Source organism: Mustela putorius, unplaced genomic scaffold, assembly GCF_011764305.1.
Source record: "Mustela putorius furo isolate JIRA1106 unplaced genomic scaffold, ASM1176430v1.1 tig00003962_pilon_pilon_pilon, whole genome shotgun sequence".
Lineage (NCBI taxonomy): Eukaryota > Metazoa > Chordata > Mammalia > Carnivora > Mustelidae > Mustela > Mustela putorius.
Window position 1 is genome coordinate 23794223 of NW_025422106.1, and position 23341 is coordinate 23817563.

A 23341-nucleotide genomic window follows, 5' to 3' on the forward strand; every position below is an offset into this window, starting at 1 on the left:
AACTGAGCCACCCAGGTGTCCCCCAAGCTTTTTCTTTTAAAGCTGGAAAACGTTTTTGTAAGTGGAATAACTTATAAATGAAGAAACTTTAAGACTTAAAGAGTTAAGAACTTCTCTTAAAATCCCTTAACTGGTCAAAGATAGTGTGAGTTAATCTGATGAAGACAAAGCTGAGAACAGATTTGAACAGAAAATATTACCTGCCATATTATGGACCATTCATTACAACCAAGACAGTCTCCTTATTGTTTATGGAGTTTAAAACTGGACTTGATGGATGCCAGGATGGCTCAGTCAGTTGGGCATCTGTGTTCGGCTCAGGCTGTAATCTCAGGGTCCTGGGATTGAGCCCTGGGTAGGGCTCCCTGCTGAGCAGGGAGTCTGCTTTTCCCTCTCCCTTGGCCCCTCCCCTCCACTCATGTTCTCTTTGTGCTCGCTCTCTCTCTTTCAAATATGTAAATTAAATCTTAAAAAAAAAAAAACCTGGGGGCGCCTGGGTGGCTCAGTGGGTTAAAGCCTCTGCCTTCAGCTCAGGTCATGATCCCAGGGTCCTGGGATGGAGCCCCGCATCGGGTTCTCTGCTCAGCGGGGAGCCTGCTTCCTCCTCTCTCTCTGCCTGCCTCTCTGCCTACTTGTGATCTCTGTCTGTCAAATAAATAAATAAAATCTTAGAAAAAAAAAAAAACAACAACCTGGAATTGGAGGTGTTTGTGGGTTATATAAATGAAGGACTCGGGGCGCCTGGGTGGCTCAGTGGTTTAAGCCGCTGCCTTCGGCTCAGGTCATGATCTCAGGGTCCTGGGATCGGGTCCCGCATCGGGCTCTCTGCTCGGCAGAGAGCCTGCTTCCCTCTCTCTCTCTCTGCCTGTTTCTCCATCTACTTGTGATTTCTCTCTGTCAAATAAATAAATAAAATCTTTAAAAAAAAAAAATAAAAAAATAAATGAAGGACTCTTCTGGCTAGAAATACACAAGTTTTGAGTCTGGGAGCTCAGGCTAGATATTCAATCAACAGACCAAAGCTGATGCTAAAGCTATAAAAAGAGTGACAGAAAGACAGATGAGGAAGCCTTGGAGACACAGCCTGGAACAGAAGGATGCCGGAAAAAGCCAGTGAAGTAATAGCTGGAAAGGTTGGGAGAGGCCCATAGGAAGGAAGAGCTTCATGAGAAGGAAGTCCTCTACCGTGTTAGATGATGCAAGAAGTAGAGGAAGACTGGGAAAGGACAAGATCTTGCCAAAAAAGAATTATCTGGCCGAGGAGAGCAGTTTCAGAGAAATAATGGGACGGTAAGTTTCCTGGTTGCCAAGGAGGTTCATAAAACAATGAAAACAATGGGAATCAACCATTCATTTGAAAATTTAGGCATTAAAAAAGAAACAAGAATTTGGACTGTAGCAAGAGGGTTAAGAGAAACTGAGATAAGGAGGAAGGTAGATTAGAATCATTGAAGTGGCGGAGGGGCACTTGGGTGGCTCAGACAGTTGAGCTTCGTAGACTCTTGGTTTCAGCTCAGGTCATGATCTCAGGTCATGAGATCAAGGAGCCGCAGACTCCAGGCTCAGCAGAGAGTCTGCTGGAGGTTCTCTCTCCTTCTCTCTCTGCCCCTTCTTACATGCTCATGCTTTCTCTCTCTCAAAACAAATTAAAAAAATCTTTTTAAAAAATCTTAAAAAAGAATCATAGAACTGGCAGAGGCATCAGAAATTATGTTTCCAAAGTCCTATACAACACAGTAAGTCTTTTCAAAGCATACATGCCCTTAAAGATGTCTTTCTTTAAGATTTATTTATTTATTTATTTATTTATTTGACAGAGACAGCGACAGTTAGAGAGGGAACACAAGCAAAGAGAGTGGAAGAGGGAGAAACAGACCCTCTGCAGGGTTGGGAACCGGATGTGGGGCTTGATCCAAGGATGAGCCACCAGGCACCCCTGAAAGTTTATTTCTACAAAAGTTTAACACACACCGCCAGGTGCTGGCTGTGCCAGGGTGCTGGGATACAGAAGACAGCCAGTCAGATCAAGGCTATCCCTACGGGGAGTTTGCATTCTAGATGGGGTTATTAAATAGCTAGTTATACAGTTAATGTTTTTAGTTTCAGTTGTTACAAAGTTATATAGTCTCATAGAATTTGTTACAAAGAACAGCTGCCTAATGTTCCTCCTCCGATTTCTCCCTCTCCAAAGAAAACTACTTTCACCAATTTTAGCTGATCATTGTAGCGTTTATTTTCATATCTCCAACTAAGAGTGTAATGCTACTTTTTTTTTTAAGTAGGCTCAACACCCAACACAGAGCTTGAACTCAGGACCCTGAGATTAAAAGTCACGTGCTCTATCAATTTAGCCAGCCAGGGCCCTCTGTATTGCTATGGTTGACTTTTTGCTTTCAGAGATTTACTTACTTCCCACCACAGAAAGTGGAGATCCAATTCTCCCCCTAGCCTCCCAAATATATGTATATCCTTCCCACTACCCCATTCTCCCCATCTGGTTAGTTTATAATTTTGGCAACATTTATAAGCAATGTTTATGTAATTGTGCATGCAATAACAATAGCTAGCCCTTATACTCTGTATTAGGCACTTTTCTAAGCACTTTGCACATGTTAATTTAATTCTTATGATAATCCTATTACTGTCATTCCATTGCACAGAGGAGGATACTAGGGGGCAGAAAAATCTAGTAATTTGCCCAAGTCCACATAGCTAATAAGTGGCAGGTCTGGGATTGTAATCCAAGCAGTCTGGCTCTAGAAGCCACAACCCCAGGTCCTCTCCCCACTCCATGTGGGAGGACACAGCAATGTTGGGTGCCCAGCCTCTGACATATTCATTATTTCCTGACTTCTTGGGTACAGAGGGCTGTGCCAAGCCCCACCTCCTGGGCAGACATTTCCTTCTTGCTAAGGATCCAGGCTATAGAGGTGAATCTGCAATTTGCCTGAACCTTCCCCCTAAGTCACTGCCTCTCCTGTCCCCCTGTTTAGCGAACTCACTTCCACCTGCCATTTGTGTGTCTATCATCAGTAATTTACGTGAGGGTTTTTTTAAAGATTTTATTTATTTATTTGACAGACAGAGATCACAAGTAGGCAGAGAGGCAGGCAGAGAGAGAGAGAGGAGGAAGCAGGCTCCCCACAGAGCAGAGATCCTGATGCAGGGCTCCATCCCAGGACTCTGGGATCATGACCTGATTTGAAGGCAGAGGCTTTAACTCACTGAGCCACCCAGGCACCCCTATATGAGGTTTTAATGTAAAAAAAAACAAACAAACCAAAAAACAAAACCATATTTTAAAAATCTATATTATGCCTATCTATACAAACAGTAGGCACAGATTTGTGGCTCACTCATGTAGTAAACTACGATTAGGTTTCCTTTCCTAAGCAACTGTTCATTTTATCTATAGTTAACAGATGCATCTGCTCAGTTTTCTATAAATCCTTTGGCAATTACTCCCCTGGCTCCTCATTAGTTTTTATATCTTTTCTCAAATATACAGACATATAAGGCAGCCGGTCAGTTTCACCTTTCCCAAAAAGGAAACTTTCAGAGCTTTATGACCTCTATAGATACCAGCTCCCCTCTCTGCTTGTTTATTGCGCAGCTCTCTTCCTAGGATACCCATTCAACATCATCCTGGAAAGTCCTTTCTTCCCTTTTATCTTGATTCCCCAGTTTTCTCCATCTGTGTACTCCTCTTTCTTCTTTAACTCCCCCCGCCTTTTTTGGTGGAGTGTATCTTCTAGTAGCTTTCTGAGAAGGGTGCATGGAAAATAAATTTGGGGGACCAATGCTCACACTTGATTGGTAATTTGGCTGGGTATGAAATTCTAGTTTGAAATAATTTCCCTTCAAATTTTTGGTGACATTACTCCATTACCTTTCAGCTTCCAGGATGCTGTTAAAAGTCCAAAGTTGTATTTATTCCTTGTGTTTGTATGTAACTTTCCGTCTCCTCTAGAACATTAATCTAAATGTCCTGAAATTTACCTATGATGTTGCTTGATGTAAATCTATTTTCTTTAACTGGTCTGGGCATTCCACAGAGCCCTCAATATGTAGTAACTGCAACTCATGTTCTTTGGTTTTGAGGAGTTGTCTTTCATTACTTCACTAATGATTTTCTTTCTCCTTTTCCCCCCTCTGTTCTCTCTTTCTGGGACTCCCATTATTATTTTTTATTTTTTAAAAAAGATTTTAGGGGGGCACCTGGGTGGCTCAGTTGGTTAAGCGACTGCCTTCGGCTCAGGTCATGATCCCGGAGTCCCGGGATCGAGTCCCACATTGGGCTCCCAGCTCCATGGGGAGTCTGCTTCTCCCTCTGACCTTCTCCCCTCTCATCCTCTCTCTCTCTCACTCTCTTTCTCAAATAAATAAATAAATAATCTTTTAAAAAAATAAAAAAAATAAAAAAGATTTTATTTATTTATTTGAGAAAAGCAGATTCCCCAGACTCCCTGCAAGCAGGGAGCCCAATGAGGGGCTTGATCCCAGGACCCTGGGATCATGACCTGAGCAGAAGGCAGACGCTTAACAGACTGAGCCACCCAGGGGCCCCTACCATTATTATTTTTTAAAATAGACTCTATCCCCCAACATGGGGCTTGAACTCACAACCCTGAGATCAAAAGCAGCATGCTCTATTGATTCAACCTGCCAGGCACCTCTTCCCACTATTCTGATGTTGGGTCTCCCAGACTGGTCCCATGATTGTCTCATCTTTTCTCTCCTAATTCTGGGAGATTTGTTCAACTTTCAAAGTACTCTTTTTGGTTTTCTCTGAGTGCCTTTTTTTTTTTTTTTCTAGTTCTTATTTCATGGTTACAATATATTCTCTCGTCTCTCTCAGGAAAACAATAAGAGCTTTTCTGAAGTTTTATTCTCCATGCATAGTCTCTGTTTTCTGAGTGTTTTCCCGTTTTTCTTTTACTACATATACCATATTAGAGGCTTTCCTCAAATGCGCATAATTGGTTCTTTAATTAAACTTGCAATAAATACTTCCAGTGAAAAGTACAGAGAGATTTGGCCTAATTATAGAGGGAGAGTCATAGGCATTTCTTTGGGAAAAGACATGTTGGGAATGAACACTGAGAGGTACCGGGGTGGCTCAGTTGGTTAAGCATCTGACTCTTGGTTTCCTCTCTAGTCATTAATAATCTCAGGGTAGTAAGATAGAGCCCCATGTTGGGCTCTGTGCTTAGTGTGGAGTCTGCTTGTCCCACTCCCTCTGCTCCTCCTCCCACCCTACTCTTGTTCTCTCCCTCTCTCAAATAAATAAAAATTCTTAAAAAAAAATAAATAAAGGAGGGGTGCCTGGGTGGCTCAGTCGTTAAGCGTCTGCCTTCAGCTCAGGTCATGATTCCAGGGTCCTGGGATCGAGCACCTCATCGGGCTCCCTGCTCTGCAGGAAGCCTGCTTCTCCCTCTCTCACTCCCCCTATTTGTGTTCCCTCTCTCGCTGTGTCTCTGTCAAATAAATATATAATATCTTAAAAAAAAAAAAAAGAAATGATCACTGAAAAGTAAGAATACAAAAAAAAGAAAAGAAAAAAGAAAAGAAAAGTGAAAGTATATAAGATGCAGGGTGTGGGCTGGGGGAGGGGAGCCAAAAAGATGGGAGCAGTGGGTAATGGGAAGACTACCAGGCATTGGCCATTGCCTGTGCAAGGTCCTGAGAAAGAGAGAGTGAAACAGTGAAGCACACAGTGCCACAAGTCTGGAGAGTAGATAAGGGGAGATCATGCAGAACACTACAGGTCATAACCTGAGTCATGCTTTTATTGTAGAAAGAAGCGTCTGGTTGGTATCAAGCAGGGGAATGACATGATCAGATATGCCTTTTAACAATCACCGAGTGGCTGCTACATGGAGAATAGTTACGGACTCATCATGATGTCACTCAGGCTATAGATAACAGTGACTTTGACCAGGGTGGGAAAGCAGAGATAGAAAGGAACGAATGGATGTAGAATCTATAACAGACTGGGGGATTAGTTAATCAGATATGTGAATATGGGATAGGAGGTGGGATGACACGCTTGATAAGGATTCTTAAATCCCTGACTCACACAGTGAGCTGATGGCAGTGCCATGCACAGACCAGGAAAATGCTGAAAGGCTACAGGTCTGGGAAGAAAGTACCTGAGTTAGCTTCTGGACAAGTCATTGGATGTCAGAATGCAACAATCCCATCAATGAGGTTGTTCAGGGCGCCTGGGTGGCTCAGTGGGTTAAAGCCTCTATCTTGGGCTCAGGTCATGATCTCAGGGTCCTGGGATTGAGCCCCGCATGGGACTCTCTGCTTGGCAGGGAGCCTGCTTCCCTCTCTCTCTCTGCCTGCCTCTCTGCCTACTTGTGATCTCTGCCTGTCAAATAAATAAATAAAATCTTAAAAAAAAAAAAGAGGTTTTTCATTCTCAGTCTGTGGATGACCCATTTGTACACTTCTTACCTTTGGTTTCCCTCCTCCGAATGACTCTTCCTTTTCCAATTTCCCACCTTAACAAAATCCTGGTTCCAGGTTTCTTGTAGCCAGGCATCTGGCCTGTTTACTCAATAGTATAAATACTTTACAAATACTTGTTTGTTTGTTTTAAGATTTTATTTATTTATTTGACAGAGAGAGAGCGAACACAAGCAGGGGGAGCAGCAGTGGGAGAGGAAGAAGCAGGATCTCCACTGAGCAGGAAACCCGATGCAGGGCTGGATCCCAGGACCCCGGGATCAAAATCTGAACTGAAGGCAGATGCTTTACCAACTGGGCCACCCAGGTGCTCCTAGCAGCGCTGTTCTAGGCCAGTGTGACAGCAGGACGTTGTGGCGTTACAGTTCTTCAGGCTTCTCCATCCTCCCCTAGCCATGCCCTGACCTGCGTTCTGGGGCAAACATTGTGCTAATCTCTCAGCCCAGGATTAACTAAGCCAACCAGTGAAGTTCAAAGAGGCAAAGGAGTCCTTTCAAGGACACAGGCAGGCAGGCCAGAGTGAGGAGGACAAAGCTTAAGCCCAAGAAATTATTTCCTATCCCTGGAATGTCAGACACGACCCCAGAGTGGTTTTGGAGTTGGGCGGTCGGCAGGGAGCCCTTTGCAGGGACCCCCACATTGCACAACACAAAAGGAACTCCCGTTCTTCTACTCCTAAAGGCCACTGGGTTTACATCCTTCCTTCAGTTGCGAGAGCTCTCTAGGTCTGAGAATCGCTACTGTGTTTAGTTCCTGCAGGAGATGTGGCAAGTGAAGGTTTGTTTCCCACCAGGTTAGAGGCAGGAAAAGAATTTGCTCACAACATGGAGTTCAGTGGTACTCTCGTTTGCAGGGGAAAGCTGAAATGGACCTCTGCCCTGCAGTTACTATATTCCTGAAAAGCATCGAAATCAATACTTGGTGACTGTGTCTGGCTTTCAAAATGAAGCATCCTGACTTAGAAATACCACTTCAGAGGCAATTTATCTGACTTGATTGATCTGCAGTTGTCAGGTGGCTCCTATCTTTCCACTTTGAAGTTTCTCCACTTCTCAGCCTTTTTATAAAGAAAGAGCCAATATAGTATAGAAGAAGGAGTCCTGAGCCAAAGCAAAGACCTGGATTCTAATTCTGACCATGCCACAAACTAGATGGGTGTGCTTGGATAAGTCACTTAACTTTTCTAGGTTTCAATTTTTTGCCAAAGGAAATAATAAGACTGGATAGTCTCAGGGCACCTAGGTGGCTCAGTCGTTAAGCAGCTGCCTTCTGCTCAGGTCATGATCCCAGGATCTTGGGATCGAGCCTTACATTGGGCTCCCTGTTCAGTGGGAAGCCTGCTTCTTCCTCTCCCACTCCCCTTGCTTGTACTTTCTCTCTGTCATTAAATAAAATCTTTTTTTAAAAAAAAAAGAATGGATAGTTTTGAAGGTGATGTTATTAACAAAGACTAATGGTTACAGGGGGAAACAAACTGAACCCATACTCACGTAAGCAAATCAAAAGTTTTTTGACTTGTGTAACTGAAATTCCAGGGAAGTTCTGGCTTCAGGCAGAGTTTGATCTAGATACTCAACTGATGATAGAAATTTTCATCTCTTCCTCCTCTTTCTGTCATGGCTTCATGCTCAGGGAAGCTCTCTTGCATCCTACTGGCTTAGCAATGTTAGCACACCTAGTGTATCTTAGCCAAAATTTCGAGCAGCTCAAGGTGCTGAGGCTCAGAACTCTGCTTCTCTGTCATGAACTCATTTTAGGAAAAGAGGATATGGTGTTTTGATTGGCATGGTTGGGTGTTTTGATGGCATGATTGGCATATGCCCATGGACAGGGGAGCAAGAGAGGTGTGGTTTTCAAAGGAAAATCTCTTACTGTGCTAGGCAGGCAAAAATAGCAGGTGATATAATGGGGAAAAAATGGGTTAGAGTGTAGATTCTGTCACTAACTATCTGGGTAAACCTGAGCAAATTAACCTCTCTGAGCCTCAGTTTTCTCATCTAAATAATGGGATTAGTCTCTATCCAGTGGGGTTAAGCAGGATGAAGCATAAAAGATAACTGACATGTGGAGATGCACAATAAATGTTCAGCTTGGGGTGCTGTGACTTTAAGTTAGTGATCCCAAGCAGACATTTCATTTCAATACAAGAGCAGTTCTTTAAAGAATAGTTTCCCTTATGTACTTTCCTGCTAAGTGATGGCTCATTTTCAGCCTGACAAATCCAGATTTTATGTAAGATAAAGCCTTGACAATTCAGTTATGGAGATTTCTGTTTAATTAATTTTCTTATTAACTCATGATTAATTTGGCTAAAAGAAAATTTGGGTTTCAAACCTTGGCATTGAAAATCACTCTAAATTGTCTGAATGCATTGGCTTGCTCTAAGCCCATTCTACTGAATAAACTGGGTTTGCTTTTTCATAGTGGAGGATCTTCAAACACTTGAGGGCTTTGTAGATCAAAAAGTTGGTGCCTAGAGGAGACCTTCCCAAGAAAAGCTTCCATAATCCAGTATTTCATTATAAATCGGACCATTAGAGCCAAGAAGAAGTGACTCAAAGAGACCACATATCACAAAAGCCTGATGCAATTATTTACATAGCAATTTATTAATTTATGATCAGGATAGTGGTTTGAGACCATATAATACCAATGTCCCCCATCCAAGCGAGCCACTCCCTTGTGCCAGAAGACAAATAATTCATCAGCCAGTAGCTTGGTGGCATGGAGTCAGTCTTGAGGACCACTTCACTAGGCCATGATGAGGTCTGACAGATCACTGCCAGAGTGGCCCAACTCATTGTACCGAATATAACATTTGCCAACCTCTGCATGTTTGAGCTTCTCTTTTCTAGGGACCCAAATGACCATGCTTCTGAAGGACCCATCATTTGTATCTGGTCCACACCATCTATAACTGGTCTACTTGATGAGAAATCTACTTAATCAGTTATAATCATAATGCCATCCTGCCTTCCTGAAGTTTCGCTGGGTCACCATGACGAAAATTTGTGTGACCCCCAATTGTTCAGATATTCCTTCATGTCCTACCCCCATGAGTAGCTAATCTCACCCTTCCTGTACAAGGTTGACTAGTTAACCCACAGAAACAGCCATATTTCCATAGCGGTCAAGGTCTTGATAGATCTCATAGATACTATCAACTATTACCTGGAGGGGTACTCACTGGAACCATGAATTTATGATAGTGGTAAAAGAAAACATGGAGGGCTTAGAATGAATCAATACTGACCTCAACACATACTTAGGGAACAGATTCCTGCCATGGGTTTGACACATTTCTTTGTCTTTGAAAACTCAGGACATTGTTTTTGTTAATCCAGACATTCAGTGAAGATGGCAGATTGAGTTTTGAAGATGCTACTTCTATGAAGGACACATACAGTTTGATAGAATTCTACTATTTCTCTACGTCACCTTTTATACATTTGCCTCTCTGGCTCTTATGTGATTACATGAAGTATCTCTGCTCTTATTTTCTGTCTGTATCTGCTTCTGGCTGTGGCAATTTCTCCTGTCTCTATTTGTTATTCTTCTCTTTGTGCTTTAATGACTCTGATGGGCATCTATCACAATCCCTCCTTATTTTTTGTCTAGGCTTTCTTTCTTCTTCTCTTCATCTATTTCCTCCTCTTCCTTGTTCCTTCCTTTGGATGTTTTTGTTTTGTCTGTCTGTTTGGTGTTGTGTTTCTTCTTCTTCTTCTTTTTTTTTAGATTTTATCTTTTTAAATTTTTTTAAAGATTTTATTTATTTGACAGAGAGAGAGAGATCACAAGTAGGCAAGTGAGAGGAGGAAGCAGGCTCCCGCTTAGCAGAGAGGCCGATGTGGGGCTTGATCCCAGGACCCTGAGATCATGACCCGAGCCGAAGACAGAGGCTTTAACCCACTGAGCCATCCAGATGCCCCAAGATTTTATCTTTTTAATGTAATCTCTATACCCAACATGGGGCTCAAACTCACAACCCTGAGATCACACATGCTCTATCAACTGAGCCAGTCCGGTGTCCTCTTCCTTTGGATGTTTATTTAATCAGTTGTCACCAAACCCCCCCCCCACCTCTTCTTTCCCTCTCTGTGGTTCTCAGTCCCTTTGCCCATTCTTCCATCTCAATTTATATCCCTGATTCTGACTTCTCTTCATCTTCCTACCAGTCTCTGCCTATCAGTTCCTGTCAGGCTGTCTTTGTGTTTTGCACTGTAGCTGTTTGTCCTTTGTCTTTCTGCCTGTCTCCAACTCAACATATTTCCTACTTTCTTTTTCTGCCAGTGAATCTTCCTTTTGAGTGCCTCCTCCACCTTCTGTTCTGCTTCTCAGCTCCCCTGACTAACTCCCCTCATCTCTATTTCCCCCCTCTCTCTTGCTCTGCCAATCTTTCTAAATGCCTCTCTTACCTCTATCTCTCCTGAGTCTAGTTGTTCCTCCTTGTCACTCTGTTTCGTTGTCTAGACCATCTGTGCCTTGTATCCTTGGGGTCCCTTCCGTTCAGCTTTTTTTTTTCTATTTTTCTGTACTGGTTATTCTATATTGAATAATCAATATAGAATAAATGTAATATATTCTATACTATATTTTTCTATACTGAAGACTATATACTAATGTTTATGACCATTTTATCAGTTCCATAACTTTGGTTCCTGTTGGCATCCATGACACTTTCTTCACATTTCTGCCAAGGATTCCCTGTCTTGCTCTCTGTCTCTCTTCACATCTGTCTCTTCGATACAGGTGATCCTTCTCTTTCTTTCAATCTGTCCCTCAATTTATGTGTGTCTATTTCTAAAGATTTTTTATTTATTTTTAATAAGATTTTTATTTATTTATTTGACAGACAGAGATCACAAGTAGGCAGAGAGGCAGGCAGAGAGAGGAAGGGAAGCAGGCTCCCCGCTGAGCAGAGAGCCTGACACAGGACTCGATCCAATGACCCTGGGACCATGACCTGAGCCGAAGGCAGAGGCTTTAACCCACTGAGCCACCCAGGTGCCCCTAAAGATTTTTTAAAAATTTATTTATTTGACAGACAGAGATCACAAGTAGGCAGAGAGGCAGGCAGAGAGAGAGGAAGGGAAGCAGGTTCGCTGCTGAGCAGAGAGCCTGATGCGGGGCTGGATCCCAGGACCCTGGGATCATGATCTGAACAGAAGGCCCAGGCTTTAACCCACTGAGCCACGTGGCCACTCCTTGTGTGTCTATTTCTATCATCCCTTTTGTCTTTCTCTAGCTCAGCTTTTGGCCAGGATTTTTTTGTTTTCATCTTCCTGTCTCTTGTTTTTGCTCATGTATCTTTTCTGTGGACAATTAGGGGTTATCTCTTTCTATCTTTTGTTTAGTAGAATAGCAATCTTAATCTTCTTTACACTTCCTATAACCTGGCTGTTCTGCCTGAAGAAAGGAGAGATTCGGGCGCCTGGGTGGCTCAGTGGGTTAAGCCGCTGCCTTCGGCTCAGGTCATGATCTCAGGGTCCTGGGATCGAGTCCCGCATCGGGCTCTCTGCTCAGTGGGGAGCCTGCTTCCCTCTCTCTCTCTCTGCCTGCCTCTCCGACTACTTGTGATTTCTCTCTGTCAAATAAATAAATAAAATCTTTAAAAAAAAAAAAAAAAAAAAAAAAGAAAGGAGAGATTCTGCACCACAGTTAAAAAGAAAGAAAGAGGGGCACCTGGGTGGTCAGTGGGTTGAGGCCTCTGCCTTTGGCACGGGTCATGGTCCCAGGGTCCTGGGATTGGGTCCTGTACCGGGCTCTCTGCTCAGTGGGGAGGCTGCTTCCCTTCCTCTCTCTCTGCCTGCTTGTGATCTCTGTCAAGTGAATAAATAAAATCTTTAAAAGAAAAAAAAAAGAGAAAGAAAAAAAGAAAGACAGACAGCAGAAGTGGTAGTGGAGAGGGGCGCCTGGGTGACTCAGCCAGTTAAGTGTCAGACTCTTGATTTTGGCTCACGTCATGATCTCTGGGTTGTGAGATCCAGCCTGGCATTGGGTGTGGAGTTTACTTAAAAATAAAATTAAAGGGGTGCCTGGGTGGCTCACTCATTAAGCGTCTGCCTTCAGCTCAGGTCATGATCCCAAGGTCCTGGATTCGGGCCCCTGTACCAGGGCTCTCTGCTCAGTGGGAAGCCTGCTTCTCACTCTTCCACTCCCTTGGCTTGTGTTCCCTCTCTCACTATGTCTCTGTCAAATAAACAAAAATAAAATCTTTTTTTTTTTAAAGATTTTATTTATTTATTTGACAGAGAGAAATCACAAGTAGATGGAGAGGCAGGCAGAGAGAGAGACAAAAATAAAATCTTAAAAAAAATTAAATTTAATTAAAATTTTTTTTTCCTGTCTCTTAAATGCGATAAGAGAATGAGAACTGGGTGGTAAGAACCTACCCTAGGGGCATCAGGGTGGCTCAGTCAGTTAAGAAGACGACTCTTGGTTTCAGCTCAGGTCATGATCTTATTAGGTTTGTGAAATGGAGCCTGCTTAAGATTCTCTCATCCCCCTCTTAAAAAAAAAAAAAAAACAAATGGCAGGGGAAAAAAGAGAGGGAGAGCTTGCAAATGAATCCTAGAAGAGAGTTAGATATTCCTTAATCCCTCTGCAGTCAAGTGAAAGCCTCCCTTCGTCTACTTCTGCCTGTCTTCATTCTTCCATGAAAGCCTAGGCCTTGGAAAACGCTATACTTGGCACCCAGAATGGGTGTCTGAGTCCCTGCAATGGCTCTGGACTTCAGTACTTTCCTAAGAAGACAGACCTAGTCCCATGCTCTTCCTTTAAGAAGCTGCATTTTCTTTGAAGAGGTCAGAAGATAGTAAGAAAATTTAAAAGGCAGATGCTGGGCTTTTTAAAAATTTAAAAGGCAGTAGGACTCACGTTAAGTACAAACACGGTAGTGTGGCTTCAAGAACCAGAAGTATCAGCAGCGACTGTAGTGGACCAGTTCTTCTGTTTCTTGGCCACTAGTATGTCCATCCCTACTGGCTACAGATAGCACCTGTTGTGGCCTCCTCCGCTGCCTGGAATTTGGTCACAGGTGAGGTCTCTCTTCCCTCTGAACCCACCCCCTCCACATCAGATCTCTCTGGTCCTAATAAGACCTCACCTTTGGGGGCGCCTGGGTGGCTCAGTTGGTTCAGCGTCTGCCTTCAGCTGGGGTTGTGATCCTGGGGTCCTGGGATTGGGCCCCCTGTTGGGCTGCTCTCCCTCTGCCTACCACTCCCCCTGCTTGTGTTCTCTCTCTTTGTGCCAAGTAAATAAATAAAATTCTTAAAAAAAAAAAAAAAAAGACCTTGCCTTCCTTCACCTGTTCCTGTGCTAAAAGCGGAGGATGTCATTGGCAGTTTCACTTAGCTTCATGCCTCCTTCTTCCCCTTATTGGCAGCACTGGCTGTACCTCCAGGAAGTTTGCTGGAAGAAGCAGTCATTTGATGATGGAATTCACTGAACAATAGCCCAGTTTCCCACCATCCATGAACATCAGCATTTCTTCTCAGATCCTAGGAATGGGGGAGGGGTATGAGTTACTTGGAAGAGGGACTGAGATACTGAAAATTCAGCCCAGTCCTTACCCCACAGTGGACTGGACACTGTAGACCACGATCTCCCTGTCCTGGCCCTACCTGCCCCAGGCCTGGCAGAAGAGGAGCCTGAGGCCTCTCTCTAGTCTTTCAGGAGGAGAGTGGCATCGTCCCTGGCAACAAGCTCACCATCACGATATCTCCTTGTGCCCCCAGTTTCCTTGTACCCCAGGATGCGTGGGCAGGGCCGAGCTCGCAGGACATCATTGACCAAAATACGTATGCCTAGTGTGATGCTTATGGCACCCACAGTGACCAACCCAGTTCCACTAAGGATGACCAGAGGGGGAGGAACCTGGTGTTGCTGCCGGATTAGCCACAGACTCATCCAGCCCAGAGGCACTAGGCGGAAGAGGGCCAGGGTGGCCAGGGTGGCCCAGCTGGCCACGCTGAAGGCCAGGGATGCGGCCTGGTGAGAAAGCAGCAGCAGTTTCCGTAGGTGCAGGCAGACAGAGTTCAGCTCCAGGAGCAGAGACACCACACAGAGGCCCACGTACTGGTTGGACAGAATGGCAGTGCTGAGGCAGCTCACAACCTGGGGAACAGGGGTCAGAGGTCAGAGGACCTTCCATGATCTCCTGCTCACCATGTACCAACAAACCAGGCCTTATTAAGACAAGGGCTCACAAGGGTTTTGTGGCACCCTATCAAGAACCTGCCCTTTATAGCTGCCCTTATGTTGGGCCTTAAAATAACCCTTCCACAGAATGGAAGTAGCCTTGGCCTAGAGGCTATCTCGCCTGGGGCAGCAGCAGTAACTCCCTCCCCACAACTTCCAATCCTGCGCTTTCATTCCCCCTGGCTTCTTCCTATACTGGGACTCCCCTTTGTCAAAAAAGCTCCAGACGCAACATTTCTGCAATCAGATGGGACACCAGAGGGAATAGAAGCTACTTAGGCAGTGCTCAGACTCCAGCTGTGGCTAGCACTCAAACCTCTCCCCTGCAGATGAGGCCAAAGTTGGGGAGATCAAGCACCAACAAGGGTCAGAGACTTTGGGAAGTCATTGGACAGAAACCTGAAGAGAAACCGGGGACCCCAGACTGAGCATACCACCCTTCCTGTGTCTCCTTTCCCTAAGTCTCACCACTGAATGATGACAGAGAAGTTCCCAGGCCTGGCCCAAGGTCTGATTCAACAGCATGTCAACTCCATCAGCCAAGAAATAACCTATGGGGGTGGCATGAGGGGGGAGGGGCGTTAGGGTTCCCTAAGTAGTTGTATCTACTGGAGAGAAATCTTCACCCCCTCCTTTTGCCAGGTCTTTCGTTTCCTTCAACAAAGCTGCGAGAAATATTTGACTTCTATGGAAAGGGGGAAAGTGACCTGGAATTATCATTGGTAGATTGCTCCCCGACAAAACGGCCCAGTCTTCCCTGCAGACTCACCCACGGACACAGCCACCAGCACCAGGGCCCAGGATGGGTGGCCGTTAATGGGGTCAGCAGCCATCTGAGGGTACAGCGACAACCTGTAGGAGGTGGGGGACCGTGGTCAGCATCGTGCAGACTCAGACCCCATTCTCCCTCTGTGCACCCTCACTCACCCATTCACACCCCCATGCCATGTCAGACTCTCGAGGTTCCGGTTGGATTTCGAAGGTGCCCGCCGGGTCTTTCAATCTCAGCTTTCCACCCCTCACCCTCATCCCGGTGCCTCCCGAATCTCTATACCCCGCACCCAAGCAGCGCCCAGACCCCTGTGAGCAGGCTGTGCACCAGGGAGACACAGATGTTCCGCCACTTCCAACTGTCCTGGGCAGCAGATCCTGGCGTGGGCAGCAGCTGCAGCGTCCAATGCAGCCCCCGGAAGACGGCGAAGGAGGCGCCGGTCACAAGGAGCCCCCAGGACGCCATGGCCTGGCGGGCGGGCTAGGTCCGGTTCAGTCCCTTGGACCCCCGCACTCTCAGGCGGGACTCCTCCAAAGCCGGCTGCGGAGACTGTGAGCTGGTTTCCGGACAAGAATGGGTCTTTGGCCTCCCCAGCCCACCGCGGCTTTGGAATCCGCTGTAACTTTTCCAGGGCTTGACCACGCCCCCATCATTCGGCTAGGTGGCGATTGGAGCAGCCGTGGGGCCACGCCCCGGAGCCACAGTCACCGATTGCGTCCAGCCCTAGCGGGGGATGGAGGGTTGGGGGCTCCCGGCTGCCAAGCCTGGCCCGAGAGCTCCGTAGGACTCCCATCATGTCGATAGAGATCTTCCCCCAATGCCCTGTGTCCCAAACCCCTCCGAGCTCCAGAAATAGGTCGCTAATCTCACCTGACACTCCCACAGGCCCCGCCCCGTTATCTTTCACCTCCTCTCCCCACGCTAACCTCTCACCTGCTGGTTCTTCTTCCCACGGGATCCTCACCGACCTTAAGGTAGAGGCCTGCGCACACCCACTCCCAATGCTTAAACATCGCCACCGCCCTGCTCCGCACCAACCCCCTTCTCAAATGTGGGGGCACCTCACTTCCTCGGAGCCACCCTTTCCACCTCCCGAGGTTTCCAGACCTTTAGCACATCTTAACAACCCGATGATTCCAACAGTCCCGTTCCCTTACACAGTACGTTCGAACGGAACAAGAACTCCCATTTTGGAGAAGCGACCCACTGGAACTCCTCCCCCCAACCACTTTTGGGGGCTCTACAGAGGAAACCTGCTATTAGGAAGGGTAGGCGAAAGGAAACCACTCAGCACCGAAGTCTTGAAAAGCACCCCCCCACCACCACCACCCACCCAGGGCTTGGTAGGTGAATGGAATTCTCTCTTCCAATTTGAGGCGCCAAGGAGAGGTCACGCAGGGTCACCTCAAGGTTGGGGCAGCATCAGAGAATAACAAAGACTGATAGGATTCCAGAACCTTTCTGCCTGGAGAGGAAAATCTACCCTCCCCCCTTCCATCTCCTGGAGAGTGACAGGTTTTCACTGTTTTCCTTACTCCACTCCACACCTCTTTAGCTGGCTAAGAGCCAGCAATTCAGAGAGCTGTTTCCCCGTACCTGGAGAGGGTAGATTGCAGCTACTCCTGGAGAATGAAGTTCTCCACATTCTCACAACCCTCTTTCTCCACCAAAACCCCATTATGTCCAAAGGGCCAGGGGCACCCCTTAATTCCTCCCCACCCACCTCTCCAAGCTTTTTAAAAAAAATTACACTGATTCTTTTAAATTTTATTGTATGAAAATCATACTCAATATAGAATATTTTAAAGTTACAGAAAAGCCAAAGAGGAAAATTACAATGACTTTGTTCCACTGTTCAAAGATAACCACTATTATTAACATTTTGTTTTTCATGTTTTATGTATACAAGAATATACCCATCTTTTAAAAAACAAAATTGAGATCACATAATACTATTTTTATAAATTTTTAATATTCAAAGAGCATTTTTCTTTCCAAATGTTCTTCTACATGACTTTTAATGGCTGCGCAGTACTCCACCATCTGGATGGATATACAATGATTTACTTAAGGAATCCCCCATTGCAAATTTTTATTACAGCAGAAAAGAAATGAATTCCCAATCAGACAGTTGCTTCTCATTTTCTCTACTGCAATACTCGGATGAGCATCTTGTGACTAAATCTTTAATTATTTTCTTAGGATAAATTCCCAAATATAGAATTACTAGATCTAAGGCGATGGAAACTTTTAGAGTATTTGAGACCTATCACCAACCTGACATTCAGGAAGGCTGTACCAATTGGCCCCTGCTACATGCAATGTATAGGAGTGTTATTTTCTTATTTCTTTGCCAATGCTGGTTCTTGTTTTTTTTTTTTTTTTAAATATAGTTTGCTGAGGGAAAAATGCTTTCGACTATATTTGTCTTTCTTTAATTACTAATGAAACACATTGTTTTTCATGGTTTTATCCATTTGAATTTCTTCTCTGAATTTCCTACTTACGTCCTTTCACAGATAGTTCTTGCTCCTTGAGTCCACTTTATATAAAAATTACAAGGTAGGGGTGCCTGGGTGGCTCAGTGGGTTAAGCCGCTGCCTTTGGCTCAGGTCATAATCTCAGGGTCCTGGGATCGAGTCCCACATCGGGCTCTCTGCTCAACAGGGAGACTGCTTCCCTCTCTCTCTCTCTGCCTGCCTCTCTGTCTACTTGTGATCTCTCTGTCAAATAAATAAAATCTTAAAAAAAAAAATTACAAGGTAAAGAGGTAGAAGTAGGAGAATGAAGCCACAGGACACTGTGATACAGTCTCCTATCTCTGAGGGAGGCAGTAAGTACACTGGAGAGAAATAGTGAATGAGGCAGATGGCTGGGAGCTTGTCCTTGAAGGAGGCTGGCTGTCCTTCCTTCTCCTAGGGTGTTTCTGTCCTTTATGGGTCCCCTCTGAGGGGTGCCCAGACAGAGCCCTGTGCTCTCTAGGCCTGGTCCTTCACTGGTCTTCTGCCTGCCTCTGTGTTCACAGGCTGTTCTTCCTCACTTTTACTTCATGATGGATCAGGATGGGTAAGGATGGCAGAGCCCTAGAACCAGGGCTGGATGGAGACACTGTGGCCAGTGAGGCGGGGAGGGGAAGAAAGGATGGAAGCAATGTCCAGGGACAGAGCAATCTTTGTTGCAGACTCTGAACGGACTCAGTCTACCCACACCCTCCACTGCAGTCCTACATACACCTCCTGCAGCTTAGACTGCAGGAGGGTGGATTCGATGATCTACTCTCCCCTAAATCTCTGTTTCTCATAAATGGAGACTAGGACCCTGCTATCTCCACACCTCCTGCCCCATGACAGGACAGCTCCCTGTAGCCGCTGAATTTGGCCACCTTCAGGTAGGGCATCTGGGCCATGGTTGAACCACACCAGAACTGAGCCCCAAGAGTTAGACTGCATCAGGAGCTGGGGTGGGGGTGGTAGGCTTATACTGCTTGATGTTCCAAAGGGCATCACATCCCACAGTTCACCTCTCCTGGTTCCTGGAGGGAATTTCCTGCCTGCACAAGCCTGAGCAGTCTCACAAACTATCCTGGAAGGTAAAGTGAGGGAAGAAACAGAGAACAGCAGTTGGAACCCTATCAGGGGCTGCAGTCCTGTTTTGGGTGGCAGAGGAAGCCTGGGGCCACCTTTGCATGGTGGGATGTCAATGGAAAGAATGAGCTCCTCCTGGTCCCCTGCACTGGTATAAACTTACACCCCCATTCTAAACTCTCCCCCATCCTCCTTGGGTCATGGTGTTCAGGGATGGGGGGAGGGGCAATAGCTTATATGGAAAGCTGTTTTGTTCCCACCCATAGGGAGAGGAGAGCCCAGGCTCTGAGCAGTTCACAGAAGTAGGCTTCTGATTCCCTCCTGCACACTCAACTGTGTGATTCCCCATCTCACAGGTGAAGAAGCCGAGACAAGATGTCTAATGGTCCCACATATAGGTGATTATTCCCAAATCTAGAGTCTGGGCCAGTCTAAGGAAATAGAGGGAAAGGTAAGACCATGGGGATGACTACTCACATAGGAGTTTCAGTATGACCTTTTCCCTGAAGAAATTTACTTTGGACCTCACCTGGAAAGGCAGTAGGAAAGAAAGGGAAACAAAGAAGGAGGGCCAAGAAAGACATCTGGGTAAAGAGGCAGACAATTTTCTTTGCTCCTGTTATCTTCCTCTTGTCACAGCAGTGTAGACCAACTAACCTTACTTGGTCACAGCCATCTATTCCCCAAACCAACCAGGGTCTCTAATCTAAAATTGTTCTCTCTTGCTGGGCCAGTCTGGCTGAAGGCTCTCCAACTGAACAGGTTCCCTCTCCCAAAAGGTATCATCACTCCCACTGTTCGGACCTTCCCAGCCCCAGCTCTGTCACCTTCCAGATGAAGGGGAAAGCAGCTCCTTCTCCTCTTCCTCCTCCTCCTTGAAGCCAGCGGCAGAGGGCAACAGTTCTTCAACTGGCAGCTTTAGCTGGGTCAGGACATAAAGCTTGCCACTGAAGAACTACTGCGGCTCAGCCAGGTGAGGATGTGGGAGGGACAGGCTCCTAAAAGGAAAAGGAAGACAAAATGGGAAGGATCTGAACAGGGCCATGTCACAGGGACACTGTCCCACTGGCCAACAAAAGTCCAGCTCCAACAGATGCTCAACCTTGTAACAAAGTGTTCTTGGCTTTGACCTGGGCCTGCAGGAGCGGTTAACTTCAGTAAGAAGCAAGAGGCAGTTCTAAACATACTTCCTTGTGCCTCTTTCCAGAACCAAAGGCTGTAGAGACTCAGGTCTGCTCTCACCTCTCCTTGCCCCATATATTCATGGAGGGTCCAGCCTCTTCAGCATTCAGAGAGGGCTGGTCTTAGAACCTGGACACACTGCACCAGTTGCTCAGGTACTAGGTGAGAAGTTGTACCTTAGGTCCAGAAATGTCAGTTCGGTGATCAGCCCAACTGACTTGTTCCCAGGGAGTTCAGCTGGAAGAGTTCTGGGGGCCCACATCTGGGAAAGAGTGAGGAAGGGAGGTCCAGAGTTTGGAAGGTCAGCAGAGGCTCCAGGGACTGCGAGGAGAGGACAGGGGACCAAAGGCTGGAGGGGAGGGAGGTATGGGTAGGGTGGATGGGCAGCTTCCCCAAGACTCTTAAATGCCAGGCATTCCGCTTGCGCATTCCGGGTACATCTGGTATGAATTCCAGGCTGTCTGCCGGCCCCTCCATGTCTGAACTTTGTTCCAAGTTCCAAGCCCCGCCCCCACAGTTCCAACGCATGAATCAGCAGGAAAAGCCGGGCCCTGCAGCATGGCCCAGGGAGGGGGCTGGGGGCGTGGCAGGCTTGAGGGCCTAAAGCTGGGGAGGCCAGGTCTGTGCTGACACTCAGTCCAAGGGCATGGCCCATGCCAGTGTCAGGAGCCAAGGCAATCTTGCCTTGAGACTTCTATACTCAGAGGGTAAGAAAGATTAAAGTGAGGGTGGGAGGTTTTCAAATTACAAAAACCCTCTTGGGGAGGCATGAACTTTGTGGTATCTTCCTTCCCCCAGGTGACCAGTCCAACTCCTTCCCACTCTCCTCTGTCTGAGCCAGCTCTGTTCAGCCCATAGGACTCAAGGGCTGCTTAGAGTCTGTGCCAAGCAGGTGCCCTTGGCTGCAGGGTGGGGTGGGCCCAGGTCACTGACCCTCTGACCAGCTGCTCCATCAACCCTTTGGCACCCTGACAATCCCTAGCCCAGTCTGACAGCCAAGATGACAGGCCAAATGAGTTGGAGAACTAGGGCCGGAGGGAGGTGGGGGCGATAGCCTAGCGAGAGGCCATAGGGAGGGGCCAAGAGTTGGCCGAGAGGTGGGGAGAGAGGGAGCCCAGTGATGACTAACCCAGGCGCCCCACCCAGCCAGCCGGCTTCCCAGGCGGTCAGGGCCAGGCCTGGGCTAGGGGCCCCACAACCGGACATGCTGGGGGGAGGTGCAGAGGTGACCTTCTCTGGGCCCAAGACGGCCAGTTAGGCTGGGGAGGGGGGGGTTAGAGTTTCCAGGTCCTCCTCCAGCCCGCTTCCCCCACCAACCGCGGTGAAACCCTAACCTTTGGGTTGCATAAGGCCCCCGCACCGCCGCCCCCTACTCCTCTCCCCTCCCCCCTTACATAACATCCCCTGGAGGGAACGAGAGGAGGGGCCGGCCCGCCCAGAGACCCCTTCCCTGCCAGGGCGCTCAATTGGCCCTGATCAGCTGACTGCCTGCAGAGGAAAACTACCTCTCCGCTACCCGCCAGGTCCAAACCCTCCCCAAGCTGGGAAGCCAGTTCTCGTATCCTCTGACCAGGGAGCGCCGAGGTTAGCTGCCCCCAGCCCCCTAGCCCCTCGTCTTCCTTCTAGCCACTCTGCAAAACCCTCCGCCACGACTGTCGTCCCGGACTCTTTCTTTAAGCCTCCTGCCAAACTACTCCAGCCAGTCCAGGCCCCCTCACCCCAGAGCTTCCCAGCCCCCGCCGCCCCCTCACCCCTCCCCCGGAAGGGCAGGGTGTGGCCACTAGGACCCTACTTTCCCCTATTACCCCGTTAGCATGGTTCCCTCCAGTGCGGCCGGGGCCCCAGCTCACACCCACCTGGTGCTGGGTGGGGGGGTTGCTGAGGGTAAGGGAGCAAATCAGTGCGTCCGTTCCCCACGGCCCGCGGCGCTGTGTCTTCCCAGCGCCCAGCACACACCGGCTCCAGTCTCCGATCAGCTGGCGGCGTCGTGACGCACAAGCTGCGATTGCACCGCCCAGGGCCAATCACCGCCCACTGCTGGGCAGCGTGACCACACCCACTCGGGGGCGCCAGCACTTCGTCCAGGTCCCGCCTCTCCCGGCGTCTTAGCTCTGATTGGCAAGGAGGCCACCCCTTCGCCTGGTGGAGCTGCGATAGACCACGCCCACCAACTCACAAGTTCGCCAATACATGAAAGGGTGTGGCTGAGGCCTCCGCCTAAGGCCGCTCGCTTTGAGGAGCGCTACGTCAAACCAGAGTCCTAAAGAGCAGAAGGAAGTAAAGGCGTGTGTGTTTGCGGTGCACACTGGTCAATGTAGTTCTCGGTCTGACACCTCGTTCCCACAATCCAGCGCGCTCTGTGAGTTGGCATTTTTAAACTCATTTCTGAATCCATCCCGGCGAAGTCCTTAAAGGGCTACAGCCCCCACTCTGGGGAGCCGTGAGTGTTTCTTTTAGACTATCCCAAAACGGATTCGCTGACTTCTGCGCATGAGGCGATAGCTCCCTAGGGAAAGATGGAGCAGGCAAAGCAGCAGGAGTGGGTAGAACTGAAGATGGAAATCAGCCTCCGCTTAGCAGGCTCTTCCATTGCATGAGGACTCCTGAGGGCTTTTGGGGAAGGAAAACTGCCCACCTCGTCTAGTGCTAGCTTTCACTGGAGAGAGCTAGTCCTCCCCTTGTGGCGGGCTCTTACTAACCAGGAGATTTTTCTTGCAGAGTATGTCTCATCCCAATCGTAGTCAGAGCCTCTCAAGCAGCAGACTCCTAACAAAAGATTCATAGTACAGTCTTCACCTCTGGGTAGAAGCAAGACTTGTGGTCAGAAACTAGGGGATGGGTCGTGCCAAAGTATCAACTGGTAAGCAAGCCCATCCTCCGCCTAATACCCCATTCTGTCCCGCCCTCGAGAAGCCTTTCACTGACTCAGACCTACTTAGAAGGGATTTCAAAGGCAGAGACCAATGAGGAGTCTGGCCCTTCCCCAGGGGCCAATCAGAGCCGAGGGGGTCGGGGAATGGGCAAAACCAAAAGGAACCCAATGACTTGGCAAAAGCTGCAGAACCGCTTATTTAAAGGGACAAGTCGGGGACTCGCGGCAATTTATCACCCACCCGCTTCCCCACCCCCC

The 23341-nt window shown here is 47.5% G+C and overlaps 1 protein-coding gene across 2 annotated transcripts; it reads right to left on the reverse strand.

Annotated features, from left to right (window-relative positions):
• Positions 1–13701: 13701 nt before the first annotated feature.
• TLCD2 (TLC domain containing 2) lies at positions 13702–22250 on the reverse strand. Of its 2 annotated transcripts, none has more exons than XM_004746867.3 (4): positions 15735–18104; positions 15443–15525; positions 15142–15224; positions 13702–14589 (listed from the first exon to the last, which is right to left on the reverse strand). In XM_004746867.3, the coding sequence occupies exons 1-4, from the start codon at positions 15908–15910 to the stop codon at positions 14137–14139; spliced, it is 795 nt and encodes a 264-aa protein (XP_004746924.1). In that variant the 5' UTR covers positions 15911–18104; the 3' UTR covers positions 13702–14136. The 2 variants fall into 2 exon arrangements, 1 of the variants encoding a protein (XP_004746924.1); XR_006603727.1 differs by lacking the exons at positions 15142–15224; positions 15735–18104 and adding exons at positions 19857–20027; positions 22068–22250 and having other exon boundaries at positions 14496–14589.
• Positions 22251–23341: the final 1091 nt, after the last annotated feature.

Excerpts from the sequence above, each read along its gene's own strand:
- TLCD2 (XM_004746867.3), bottom strand. The coding sequence starts at position 15,910 with ATGGCGTCCTGGGGGCTCCTTGTGACCGGCGCCTCCTTCGCCGTCTTC. Across the intron at positions 15,526-15,734 it reads GGGGTCTGGGCGCTGCTTGG|GTTGTCGCTGTACCCTCAGA; the intron begins GTGCGGGGTATA and ends CACCTCCTACAG. Across the intron at positions 14,590-15,141 it reads TTCTCTGTCATCATTCAGTG|GTTGTGAGCTGCCTCAGCAC; the intron begins GTGAGACTTAGG and ends CCTGTTCCCCAG.